Raw genomic sequence first — 13,947 nt, 5'->3', positions numbered from 1 at the left:
AGCTTCACACAAATGCCTCTGAGCCCTGCTGACGTCAGCCGGCGTACTATAAGCAGCCCTCTCTGAAAGATTGATGCCTGTGTGACTCTTCCTGGATGTGTACTGCGAATGCTTGTTTACTGTCCACCAGCTAAAAGCCTGTCGCTTCACATGGCAGGGCAGATTATACAACAGGGCCATTTTGAGTCCTCTTTTTGTTTTTCTTTTGTTCTTGAGTTGCTGTTTGATTTATTTGGTGAAAATGTGTCAGCATTTGTCCCTGTGGAGCCGTCTGATGGGGCTAGCAGCATGTCTGCTGCCAGAGGCTGAGAGTTAATGCTCCACAGCCAAAGCCACAGCAGGACACCTTGTCTCGACAGTCAAAATGAACTGCTCACACACTGCTTGCTTCCTTTATTATTATTTTTTTTTATCTCTGTTGCACTGTGGAAAAACTCAAAGTGACGCAAATTGTGCTGCTATTGACCCATATATTTCAGAAAGCTTTTGTGGAACTCACCCAATGATTGCATGTCTTCATTAACAGAGAGACAAGTTTTCCTCGCCACATGGAAAGACATTTCTAATGACAACGAGGCCCAGTTTCAGATCAAAGACTGCCATCTCAGCTCGGGTAAGACGGCGGGGTTAATGAAAAGAAAAACGCATCACTGCACAGCTGTGCGCTGCAGCCTCTTTTCATACTAAAATAGCCAGACGGAGATGTGTCTATCTCAAAACTAATCCCAGCTAATGAAGCAAATTGTATTTGATAAAGACTCATCAGCTGCACTCTCTATTTATGTGTCACAATTTAGTTTTACATGAGTGTGAGCAGCGCTGAAGAGAAGAATTCATAATAATGGCTTAATGGAGAGTTACCCCGACAGATTGAATTTCTTTTCCAGGAACAAAGAGAGAGGATTTCACGTCCTGCTGGGGTGCGTCAGGGAGACTCAGGCCGCGGAGAGGAGTTATTTCAGAATTAGAAACTACACAGGTGTTTCACAGAAAGCCCGGGGTGAGAATGTCTAGGGTAGGTTAAGGGAACAAGAGATTCTGCAGGGTCCAGTGCATTTAATGACAGATGGTCTCAGAGCATGACCGAAGTCAGTGAGGGGTTTAGGTTTAAATATCTGAGCTAAGATAAACTGTGCTTCGCCATTTTCAGCAGTGAGGTTGATCTCTTGTTGCGTTCTTTGTTAACAGATGCAGTCTCCAACAAACTTCAGGGTAGCAACATCTTCACCATCGCTAAGCGCACCGTGGACGGCCAGGACATGCTGTACCAGTCCACCAAGCTCAGCAACGGCATCTGGGTTCTGGCTGAGCTCAGGGTGCAAACAGGAAACCCGACTTTCACAGTGAGTCTTGCACAACAAACTGTTCAATTTAATCAAAGCTCTCAAAACTATCTCAATTGTGATTGTGCTGCTAATTACTGAAGAAGGAAACAGCTGGGAGGAGACAAGGTCACCTTCAGTGATTTAGTTTGAAAGACGATTAAAATATTTAGAAATATTTCACTATGAGAACAAGCAGACAATGGAACCCTCATCTAAATGAAAGACGAGGGACAGATGGATTCCTTTGATGAGGAAAAAGTTGGGGGGGTTTTTCACAAGCTTACTTTCCAAGCTTTCTATAACCCATTACATCCATGGATACACTCAGTAAATTGCAGAAGTATTCACACCCCTTAAACCACAGGTGTCAAACTCCAGTCCTCAAGGGCCGGTATCCTGCAGTTTTTAGATGTGCCACAGGTACAAACCGCTGGAATGAAATGGCTTAATGACCTCCTTCTTGTGTAGATCAGTTCTCCAGAGCCTTGCTAATGACCTAATTATTCTATTCAGGTGTGGTGCAGCAGAGGCACATCTAAAAGTTGCAGGACACTGGCCCTTGAGGACTGGAGTTTGACACCCCTGCCTTAAACCTTTTCATTTTTGTCAGATAAACAACCTTTAATATACCATTGACACAGTTTACATCATATATCTGCACATAGTTTTAATTTCTGCCTAGGACTAATAGTTTTTTGGTAACACTTTATTTGAAAGTGTGTGCTTAAGACTAACATAAGCATGACATAACAACCTGTCAAGAACATTAAGGCATCCTTTTGAATGTTTGACTGTTGTCATTTGGTAAAATGTTCCTTTTGTAACTGAACTAAATTTTACATTATTTTGCAAATAAGATTTTGTGTGGTTTGCGTTAGTATTCAACCCCCTTCTCTTTGATACCCCCAAATAAAACTGATTGTCCTCAGAAGTCCACCTAATAGGCAGATAAAGCCCACTTGTGTTTCACATAATTGCAGTATAAATCCAGCTGTTCTCTGTAGGCCTGGGAGCTTCGTGAGAGAACAAAATTCACACTTAAATTTGTGTAAGAAGAAAAGGATTCATGTTCATAGAAATAAACGTTAGATGGTCTCCATCCTACATTGTGCAGATTTTCTTGTTGTTTATTGATTGTTTTTTTTGCTTCCCCTGTCATCCTGCTATATCTGAATGAAGGTGCAGGATTGTAACAGTAACAGTTTTGTTTTTTTTCCAAAGAAAACACCAATTTCTGACTTTAATCTCACAAAGATGTTGTATGAGAACATATTATAGTTGATGAAACCAAGCAGGAAATGTTGGGACATAATTCCAAAAGGCTTAGCACAGACTTTGACAGCATAGTCCCAGTATAAGTCAGCGTTGGTAGCATTATGCTTTGAGGTTTTTCTTTCTTTAAGTGAAACTCTCTGCTTTGTGTCCAAATGTGTTTCAATTTTTGCCCCAAACTTTTCTGCTAGAAATGTGAAGATAGGTTTCAGATTTCACAGTGAGTTCATGCATACATCTAAATCCATAAAAAATGACTTTAAGCTGCAGTATGTAACTTTTATAAGCACTGTGTTTTTACACATTTGTTAAATCTGTCACCATGTTGTGACAGTGTGGCATGTGACTGATGACCTCCTTTCTGTGCTACTTTTGCCATTTGAAGAAATCCACCGCTTTGTCAGAAACAACCAATTAGAGCCAGGAGGAAGATGTGTAAATAATCCTCTGGTACGTGCTGCTAAATGTGCTAATGGTGGAGAAACACCTTACCGTTACAGGAAAATTGTTTATCCACCGTCATCAGGGAGGGCGTGATCAGTGTGGTCCTCCTCCTGGCTCTGATTGGTTGCTTTTGACTAAGCTGTGTACTTTTGGAGATAGCTGAAGGACCACAGAGAGGAGATGGAGGAGCTTGATTTTTTTTTTTGTTATATTTTGTCTTCTGCAGACTCTGTCTAATATCATACAACATAGTGATAGTTTAAACAAACATGTAAACACACACGTGTATATATATGTTTTAATAAAAGCTACATACTGCAGCTTTGAGAAAGTTGCCATGTTTGAAGCTGACTCCTACCAAAGAAAACTGAATCGAAAGGTGCTTCAGATCATGTTGATTTAAGTCTGTGCATACTTAAAGTGAGCAAGGTCTTTCAATTTAGTTTAAGAGTCTTCTGTACTGAATAAAGTCGGAATGATTCAGCGATCAGACTGTCACTGCTCCACCACGACGATCGAGACTATTGACGTTCTGGGATACGAGTGAACAAGCAGCCGTGACAGAGACGGATGCACAGCGTTGAACAGCAAACTTTCTGAGTATTATGTGGGTGTATTGACGTGTTCCTATCCGTTATGACGTTGCCCGTCTCTGCTTTGTCAGCGAGTCTCGGCCATGAAGTTGATGGATTGTGTTTGGCGTACAGATTCAGAACGAGCGGTGACCTTGATGCGACTCGCCTCCCTGCTCATTTCTCCGTCAGCGTTCGCCTCATGTTTAATTTATAAGGCGGCGTCAATTGTCTTTTTGTTTACTCCTGTCTGGCCCCGTCAATTTATCAGTCATCCAATGTGTGGTCATTAAATCCTCAGAATTTGCATTTGGTTCACACTTCCCTCAGTTTATCAATCATTGCACAGACCAACCTGTTAAACAGAAATGTAATTCCAATAATAAGTATCCTGAGTGATTGAGGAATATTTGTTACCCTGGAAGAAATGTGTAGTTTATTTTTGTATTTCACAGCACATCTTGTTTTATTAAACTTTAATGATCCAGGAAGCTTGCTCTTATCCTTCAGTATTTTCTCTTCCTGTCTTTATTCTGTTCTGCTTCATTTTAAAGTCCAAAGTATTCCTCAGTATCGCTCAAAGCTCACTGGTTCAGTGCCATTCAGAATTATGGCACTGACCTTAAAATTAAATTGGAACATTTTCCCTCCTCACATTTATTTTATTTAACTGATTAATTTTTCTCTTGAGTATAATTTTAGTCCTAAAACATCTTTTCTTCATCCTTCTCATCATCATCTCTGACCTGTTTGCCTCTTCCTGTTGAAGACAATGCATTCCCACAGCATGATGCTGCCACCGACATGTCACAGTGGGGATTGTAGGGTCAGGCTGATGTGCAATGCTAACGTCCTGTAACGTAGGACATTTTGCATGTCATCTCAGAAAGCATACTATCTTGGTCTCTTCTGACTAGAAAAGCTTCTTCCTCATGTTTCTGTTTTCTATTTTCTTGCCTGTCCTTCATCGAGGTTAAACTAATAGTTGCCCTGTCAGCAGTTTTCTCCCACCTGAGCTGCAGTTCTCTGCGACTCCTCCAGGGTTACCGTGATCGTTTTGACCACTTCTCTCCTTTCATGACCTCTCCGTTTAGGTTTCCCACCATACTGTTCTCATTTTCAAATGACTGATTCAAGATCAAGATCCTCAGAGCTTTGGGATATTGTTTCTTGATCTAACTCTGCATCAACTGCATTTGCTCACAGATTTTCTTTTCTCTAACAAACCTGTTAAATACAGGTCAGCTGTACTGATTAAATTGTAACATGAGAAAATGTAAAAAAAAAAAATAAAAAAAAAAAGGTCTTGAGGAGCAAATGGTTTTGCATGGCACAGTAGGCTACAAATTGTGCAGTGAACGTAGCCGCAGAGTTTATATTGCTGCATGCACATAATGTACAGTGACGCTGTGAGCTGCTGCCTGCTGCAGGGCCCCAGCGCTCTCTTGGCACAGAACATTAAAGCCAAACTGCCAAAGCCTTTTGTCGAACGCTATTTTTAGACCTGAAGGAGTAAAGCGCTGTCACTGCATTTTTCACTGGGTTTTATGGTGTTTCAGAAAACAAAACAAAAAAAAAGGGATTAAGAATCATTTTCTTCAGAGGAAACATACAACGCTTATGGGTTCTTTTTTATTTATTTTTATCTTTTTTTCTTCCTTCTCCTGCTCTGCACCCAGTGTTGTTCTGAACCATAATCATAGCTTGGCCTATTTTTCCCTCATAATCTAAACCTGATTGACTTCAGCTCTCCCACGATACCTTTCTATTTATATGAACTATTAAAGCTTTGTCCCAGTTCCACTCTCCAGTCTGCTTCTTGCTAACTCTTTAGAAATGTGTTTAATTATTTAGGAAGTTAAATAATTAAAATTCACAATTTTGAATTCAGATTTTTGTTTTGTTTTTGTATTTTTTTTTTTTAGTTACAAAAACAAAAATTTTACAAAAGAGATTTGCTCGCTTTGAAAATTGCGTAAACTAAGATCTTTATGGGGGAACAGAAATATAACAATTTATTAGTAATATGAAGAAAAGGAGCTGGAGCTCTAAACTTGCACTGCTGAAGACTCGGCACCTATTGAGTTAATATGACATTGTATTCGTTAGAGCCATGTTTCTAACATTCCCACTTTTCCACACATTTGCACCTTTCTTTGCTGAAAACAGCTGTCTGCTGCAGGTGAAAACAACTCTACGAAGGCAATGGGAAGAAAGAAAAAGTGAGAAGTTTTCGAGCAGACAGGAAACACTGCAGAATGGCTTTTATTCCTGTATGAAACATCAGCTGCAGCTCCTGTCTGCTTCCTTTAACGACCTCATTTCCCATCTCTGAACTTATCTATACTGTATATATGGGAGCTTTGGGAGGCTCCTCATCTTCTTGACATGAAGATGGGGTGTTTTCATCTGCCATCTCCTGTCCCCATGGTAACAATGTGACCAGTGATGTTGGGAGTTTTTAAATTTTTTTTTTATTTTCCTCTTCTCTGCCCACCTCTACAGCGTGTTCTTACTGTTGTCAGTAAACTCAGAAATAGACACCATGAAGCTCCATGAATGCACAAGGCTTCAGTTTGCCTACAAATCCATTTCTGTTCAGCATACGAATATTGTATGTCGGGATTCTCAGGCTGTGAGCTTTATTGCTTGGGTTTTTTTTAATTGAAGGCCAAAAATTTTAATTTCTCAATATCACACTTATGGTGCAGCTCAAAAGTTTACATACACTCATAATTGGGGTGAATGTTGTTGTTTTTTTTAAAGGTTGGTAACAAAATTAACATCGTTTGAAACAGGACTCAATGTTTTCTTTTTATTGCAGTTTCAGAGTAATCCACTGAGAGTCAGAAATATACATACACTCCAACTGATATGCGGTTAAATGTTCCTTAGTAAATTGGTGTAAATCTGGGTTCAGTTTGGGATCTGGTATAATTCTGGATGGTTACTTGACCACTCTTCATGGCAGATATGTATAAGTTCATTTTATTTGATTAGTTTGTTGGTGGGTTTTTGCTTTTTAGGTCAAATTTGAGATCATTCTTGTGTTGGAACATCAATTCCTGCAGAGTTAAATCAACACTATGCCGAGTCTATTTGGTCCTTATCAGAATTGGTGTTAATTTAACTCTTACAGAGTTATTTCAACTACAGTTATAACTCTTTCAAGTATTAAAATTACTCATTTTCTTGGTGAAATAACTCTGAAAAGAGTTAAATTAACACCAATTCTGATAAGGACCAAATAGACTCGGCATAGTGTTGATTTAACTCTGCAGAATTTGCTGTGAGGAAGCTGCTGTTATGTGGATGTAACCCTCAGCTTCATGCTACCATCTCCACTCTTCAAAGTAGGAATATTTGGATTTTTGTTAGGTTTGGAAGCCTCACATTGACTCCAACATATTTCTTGTCTTCAGAAAGCTCAGTCTTTGCCCCATCAGACCAGAAAACTTTTCTTCAGAGAGAATTTAGCTTTTCTCTGCAGGCAAGCGTGAAGGAGTTGATCTTGATCGATCTCAACATCTGCGGTTCAGTGCTTGCTGAACATCTGAGCTCATTTTTCTTCATTTAAAGACGCAGTTTGGAGAATAACAAATGGAAAAAAAAAACATTGGCAATGTTTTGGTATCAAAATAATCAGATGGGGGAATAACTAGGATAGCAACTCAGTACATGATAATTGGTTTCTGTGACGCATCTTTTCAACTTTTCTTTGTTTATCCTGATTAAATCTTTTAATTGTTGGTTTGTTTCCCTCCAAGGAATCTCACTGATTTAACTCGTTTTTATTTCCTATACAGATAATCTGCAGACTTTAAGTTTCCATCCATCCGCTACTAAAAGCATTCTGTCAGCAGGCAGCCGATAGACTTTGGATTTTTTTCTTGTTGTTCGCTGCTGTCGTTTAAATTATTTCTCGTTGTATCTGGTGTTCTTCTGCATCAATACCTGGTTTCACTTTATGCTTTATGCAGGCTTATTTCTGGACGCCTCAGTCGGGTTTCTCCTCACAAACTTCCCAGCCGGTTGTTTTCTTCTTTCTTTGCGCCGCATCATTTACATTGCTTTCCTTCCTTTCTCTGACCTGTTGATTCTGTGGCAGAAGGTCTGTGTGCTGAGCTTTCAGAATCAATCACAGATTTTTAAAATTTATGCTATTTTATCTGTTTGTTAAGGTTTAAGCTAATATTCTTGCTAAAACATTTTACGAGGATTATTGGGGTTTTTTTTCTGGGATGCAAATAGATCATCTCAAACAAGTTTGCCTTTTATAAAATAACCAATAATTCATATTTGTTACAGTTTTGTTCACTCTGTTGCATAATGAAGACATTGAAACAAATGTTAGACACTTGTTTTAATTGAATCACTTTTATAGAGAAATTAGTCCTTTTTTTTTAGCATTGTAAGCTTCATTAAAGGTGATGTTAACAGGTTTTTGTTGCAGTCCACAGAACTGATTGTTTCTTTACTTACTGGAAAACACAGTGTGTGTATATCACAAATTAATCTAGCACAGCGCATATAAACCTCTCTGGCTCATGATGTTGCAGTTTGAGATTTAATTTTTCCCACCCGGAGCTTGGCGATGCAGAATCAAAACAGTTTGATAGTAAATGATCAAATTTTTTTTTTTCCAAGAGGGAAAATAAAACCGTGTAGGAAGAATCCATTAATATTTAACACCCTGTTTTTCCCTCTTCTTCCTACTTGAGTTTGTAATTTCCTCGCCATTATGCTCTGAGGACGTGGCGCTGCTGTTGTTTTTAAAAACAAGCCGAGCTCCTGCATGCTGCCGTTAGGAGTTGTGCACAGCAGCCGCAGCTTCTGCGCTTCCTGCCATCTTGCTGATAGCAGCGCAGCTGTCTGAACGCCGCCGGCAGCAGCGTGTATTAGTGAAGACCGCCGAGCCGAGGGAGGCTTTGCGCTGCTGCGGCGTTATTTATCGACAACCCTGCGTTTCCCGCTTTGCGGCTCTTCAACACATCATCCCATTTCAGGTGAATACCTGATCAGCGTAATTAGGATAATGGAGCAAACATTATAGAGAATTAGTGGCACTGATACGGGGAGAGGTGACAGACAATTAATGGCTTATAACAAAATAAGTGAACACACCGGCTTGTAATTAGGATAATGGAGGATTACTCAACATAATGTTAATTCACAAAGAAAAAGAAACTCAGCATCAAATCCAGTGAAAAGCTTCGAATAAATATGAGAAAAGGGGTCACACTGTCCTTTTCTGCTTAACTAGATGAACGATCCAGCCATCGCTGCAAGCAGCTGTTTCAGAATGTGCCTCTTTACCTGAATGTGCCACTCTTGGGTTTGACTGGTACGCCTCGGGGTTGTAAAACCACAATGTGACCCTGCCTCCTACGCACTAATCAGCTCCTCTTCAGTGTAACAAATGGGATTCTGAGCGGTGACGGTGATTACAGCAGAAAGAGCGGCAGCCCTTCGCCGTCTCTGTGGGGGGGACAGGTTGTCCTCGTCTTTCCCATCAGAGATTCGTGGGTCATTAAAGCTTCTGGCTGCCACAGGGCTGAGAGGATTTCACTCCTGCAGAATTTTAATTACTGCATTTTTTCCCACCCCAAATCCTCTCGGTCCGATTTGCTTTCTGCGACATCGTGATAGAATCTGGACTGATGCAAGCAAGAACCCCCGCTGCCTGGTGTTTCCTCTAAACGGCACACTCCTGGTTGTGGAGAAAAATAATATCTGCAGTCTGACAGGAGAGGGGAGCGGGGGGGGTAGCTCACTTTATGATGCTCCATTAAATTCAGAACCTTTTCCCCAGCTGAGGCCGACATCAAAGAGCAGGCAGGCCGCCGCTGTTTCCTCCAGTGTGCTTATGTATCTGTATTTCTGTCCGTAGGTCTGCCTGTGCCTGATAAGACTAAATTAAGGGCCTTTTAATCCGAGGCTCTTTCTTTTTTTTTTTTCCTCCCATGTGAGAAATAATTATTGTTGTGTCCTGATGAAGATGTTTAAGATGTTTAAATGAGTGATCATGTCATTCTAGTTACCCATCATGGCCTGATTTACCCCAAAAAATCTCTCAAAACTCGACTCAAGAATGTTGATTTCTGAGGTGTCTATCAGTATCATTCATTTTTATGCTGTTTTATTATAATTTGTTTAAATCAGTTTTGTTTTTTCTGTTTATTTTGTAGTCTTTTTGTTTTTTTTACTTTCCTTTTTTTTTTTTTTTTTAGCTTATTTCCCAATTTTGCTTGTTGATTTTACTGAGTGGTCAAAAGTATTTTTTATTTTTTGCTCATTGAGTCAGTAAAAATATGGAATTCACTTTAATATGTTAGGGTAAAAAGAACAAGAAAAATCCTAATTAAATCTTTTTTTGCTCTTTCATTTTCTAAAGGGCAACAGTCTAACGCCTTGATTTCTATAAAAACTGACATTTCTGATTTACCACATCATATTTTAACATTTTGGTTTTGTCTCTTACTGACTAAAAGCACGAGTGTTCAAAACTGATATGCTGCTACATTTTGGCCTTTTGACAACTTTCAGTTCAAGTTGAACTGGAGCTGCGGCTCCTAAAGTACGTCTAATGTCCTTATGTCAATAAAGGTGGTGGTACGAGTTCACAGTTTGTTTTCTTTCATTATTTGTTGGTCTTAAAGACAGTAAAATCTGACTACTATTTAAGAAGATCCATAGATTATACTTTGTAAATGTCTGGAATTTTTGTACAATTGAGTGGAAAATATCTAGATTTGAATCTGGTAAATCGTATAGTAATGAAAACAATAGAAAAAAACCCCAAAAAAGTGGAATAATGTATATTAAACGCATTTCCCCAAAAATGAAAGGATCCATTACTAAAAATAATCTTTTGAAGCTCGATCGCTGTTGGACTGCTGGTGTCCTTCAATGTTTGTTGCTGTTTTCACACTGGGACGTTTTTCTTATGAAAGCAAAAAAAAAAAAACTTGAGCTTTAACTCTAAGTCATGAGTTATCTTATCAAATATTTTTGAGGAAATAATATACTTGGGGGAACATCTTTGAGCACGAAGATTTTAGATAAGATTAAACAGTCAGCTGTCTTATTGCTCTTTAAAACCTGCGTGTCATTAATCAGATCCTTCTGTCCCTCAGGTATGTCTGAAGTGCAGAGCTCCAGAGGTTTCTCAGTGCGTCTTCCAGAGCTACGACGCTGTGCTGAAGAACTGAGCGAACATCCGACCGTCCGCTGCGCTGCACCGACCTTCTGGCACCTTCTTCTGCTCTTTCTCAGTGACGCGTCGACCAGGTTGCAGCCTGGCGCAGCGCAGAAACGCCGTCCTGCAGTCATGTTGTCCTTTCAGTAGATGACCTAGCCGTCGGTTGTAACCTATTAGAGCAGCACTATTAGTTCCCGAAAAGACGGCACCGATTTCAGGCTTTCTATCTTTTAATTATGTTTAGTTCAGGATTTTCGTCCTGAGTTAAATTATTTGAACATCTCCAGTTTTTCTTGCCTTTCCCTCATAATGACCCATATTCATTAAGGGCCAGACGGCGGACCGACGTCTGTCCTTGTGACTTTCTCTGCATGAGGCTCTACAATCATTTTCTAGCCCCGCTTCTCTGCAAACTTCAGTCTATTTTTAGCACCCGCAATCAGCAGGTGAGCCATCAGCTTCAGTATATTTATTTAGGGGTGCATTTAAGTTGAGGCGCAGTAGAAAGAGGCCTGTAACTGATGGACACATAATTACTTAAACTACACTATAGTGATTTTTATAAAGTTTTCTTTAGTATCTTTACAGAGCGGTGGATCTGGATCTACTACTGTTTTTGAAAGCAGAATGTCGGTCCGACGTGTGCATGGAAATCTGTGTCGGTTTTTTTTTTTTACATCAATATCTCGACATTTAGAGACTAGCAGCGTGTGTCAGCTCACTGCTCTCGTGCTTAGTCATTCCATGGTTTAATTTGTGTTTTGTATTCTCCCTGTTAGTGTTCATGCAGCAGGCTGGAAGAGAGCCTCAGGGTGCAAGGTTTCTTTCTTTTTTTTAATATGTCCTGTCGGTTCCTGCGTCAGCGACGGCCTCTCGGGCTCTCTGCCACTCTGCTCTCGCTTCCTCTGAAACCTCGCTGCAGCTCTCCACCGGAGATGAAGGCCCAGGTGACACAAACTAATGTCATTTGTTACAGATAAAAGCATACGTCTCGTAGCACACTGTCTCACCTGAAGGAGGGCTAATTGGATTTGTTTTCCAAGTCGTCACTCTGAAGCCCTTTGTCTCTTCGGCATGAATGCACCTACTCTCACTACTTCATGAAAATAGAGGCTGTGCATTCTGTGTGCGTCCCTTTTGTGTGTGTTGACGGATGATTCATATGACATATGCTGTGTTAATTAATCAGATGTTTAATCAGAGGTTCTTGATTTACTTGATTTTGTCGTATGTGTGTACGTTGTTTGGAGAAAAGAAAAAAAAACAATTAAAGTCCCCTGACGAATCCACGTGGTTGTTCTTGTTTCTTCTCCTGACATCCCAGGTTATCGTATGATGTAAAACATTACCTCGGTTATTTGCTCGGTAAAATTCACATTTTTATAGACCCCTCTGGTTTGTTTTCCCACCGCGCTTTGTAACAACCAGTGACCTTTAAGATGTCCATGACTGTGCTCCCAGGTCACCAGCTGCCAGTGTTGCACACTTGATGCTCAAGCATGCAAACAAAACCCTGAGCTCTCTGCTCAGCACTTAGTGGCCTACACAAGGATTCGTACAGCTTGAACTTTTCCACATTTTGCCTTGTTACAGTTACTTAACACAATCTAACACATAATTATGAAAGGAAAGAAAATTCAACTTTAATTTCCAAAAAAGTGCTTTATGATATAACAAAAAAAAAAAATCTGAAGTGATCAGTTGTGCTCACTTCCCTTCACTGATGCTCTTAAATAAGAGTCAGTGCAACCAGCTGCATTTACATGTCACCCCATGAATCCACCTGTGTGTAATTTAGTCTGAGTAAACCTCCAGCTCTTCTGTGAAGTCCTCAGAGGTTTGTTAGAGAACTAGCAACATCTAGAAGACCAAGTAATGTTAAATGGATTTAGCTTCTACAGCACTTTGTTACTCGGGCAACGTGGAATGCTTTTACACGGGCCGCATTCACTCGGCTGTACTCTGGATATTCGCATTCATGCACTGATTCACCAATCAGTAAGCAGCTAGTGGGTTGAGTTCCTTGGATGACTTGAATGGCTCAATCAAAATCCAGATCAATACACTAAAATAACCCAGACTTGTCCATAAACACCCAAATTAGTTTCACTAAGAAAATGCAAAAGCTTCAGTCTCTAGCGATGCAGAATATTTATTGATCTCAGAGTTTTACTTTTAACCTAAATCTAAAAGCCTTGTATTCTCCTTCCACCTACTTTCTTTTGGTTTATTATGTTGTGTTGTGGTTGTAATTTGACAGAATATAAATAAACTTGAGTGGCATAAATATCACTGCAAGCCACTGTACTCTCCACTGGGACTGTGGCTCTCTGAAGCAGCAGCCAGGTGTGTCTTAAAGTCCAAAGTGCTTTTTATGTGTAACTAGGATTTCTGCCGTTTGAACTGATGTGAAACACAAACACTCAGAAACTCAAACTGTGAGAGAGAAATGTCCCTTTGCGTCCAGCAACAGAGACTCAGCGGCTGGCGAAAAGTCAAACACAAAATCTGTGATAACTATCAGATGTTCTGTTAGTAGGAGAATCTGATATTTATCATCTGTTACACAAGCAACCCGATAGGGGGCGCCAATTCGCCTAGTTTATTGGCATGGTCTCAATCAACAAGCAGAAAATCCTTGTTTTTATCCTTCTGTATGGGTTTATTCAGTAGTGTTGGTGAGAACCAGAAGGATAGTCCAGTGTTTCTGATGCTTGAACTCTAAAAGCTGCAAAGTAGCACATCGCCCCTCCTGTCATTCTGAGTTTACTCCCAGCAGCCATTTAAACACCTTTTAAATGTTTTATGATACACTGCACTAACATTAGCAGGTGTGTGTTCGTGGTGAGAGCAGAGAACACCAGATGATATTTTATACTATTTATGCACATCTGAGTTGAAGAAATGAAAGTCAGAAATCTGAGTATGAAACTCTGGGATCAGGAGTCTGTTACAGCTGAGGCAGTCCTGTCCACATAGTTTGAGCTTTGACAAGAGAAAATGGTTACATGTTTCTTGCTATGCTGTATGCTCTTCTGTTGTTGGGATTGAAAGTTTAATGACATAAATAGTTCTTTAAAGAAAGCTATTATGTTTAAAAGAGCTTTTTTTTGGATGCTATAAACAGAAACGA

The 13,947-nt window shown here is 39.9% G+C and overlaps 1 protein-coding gene across 4 annotated transcripts in view; it reads left to right on the top strand.

Annotated features, from left to right (window-relative positions):
* Positions 1-12,103, top strand: part of ap1b1 (adaptor related protein complex 1 subunit beta 1) — a 31,202-nt gene extending 19,099 nt beyond the window's left edge. For all 4 annotated transcript variants that reach the window (XM_028033754.1, XM_028033755.1, XM_028033753.1 and 1 more), the window contains 3 exons: positions 527-613; positions 1,189-1,343; positions 10,750-12,103. In XM_028033754.1, the coding sequence (XP_027889555.1) occupies positions 527-613; positions 1,189-1,343; positions 10,750-10,824 (317 nt within the window). In that variant the 3' untranslated portion in view covers positions 10,825-12,103. The remainder of the gene's footprint in view (positions 1-526; positions 614-1,188; positions 1,344-10,749) is intronic.
* The last annotated feature ends 1,844 nt before the right edge of the window (positions 12,104-13,947 follow it).

The sequence above is a fragment of the Xiphophorus couchianus genome, chromosome 12 (genome assembly GCF_001444195.1).
Source record: "Xiphophorus couchianus chromosome 12, X_couchianus-1.0, whole genome shotgun sequence".
Lineage (NCBI taxonomy): Eukaryota > Metazoa > Chordata > Actinopteri > Cyprinodontiformes > Poeciliidae > Xiphophorus > Xiphophorus couchianus.
Note: the sequence above shows the minus strand (reverse complement) of the source record. Positions and strands in the feature narration are given on the sequence as shown.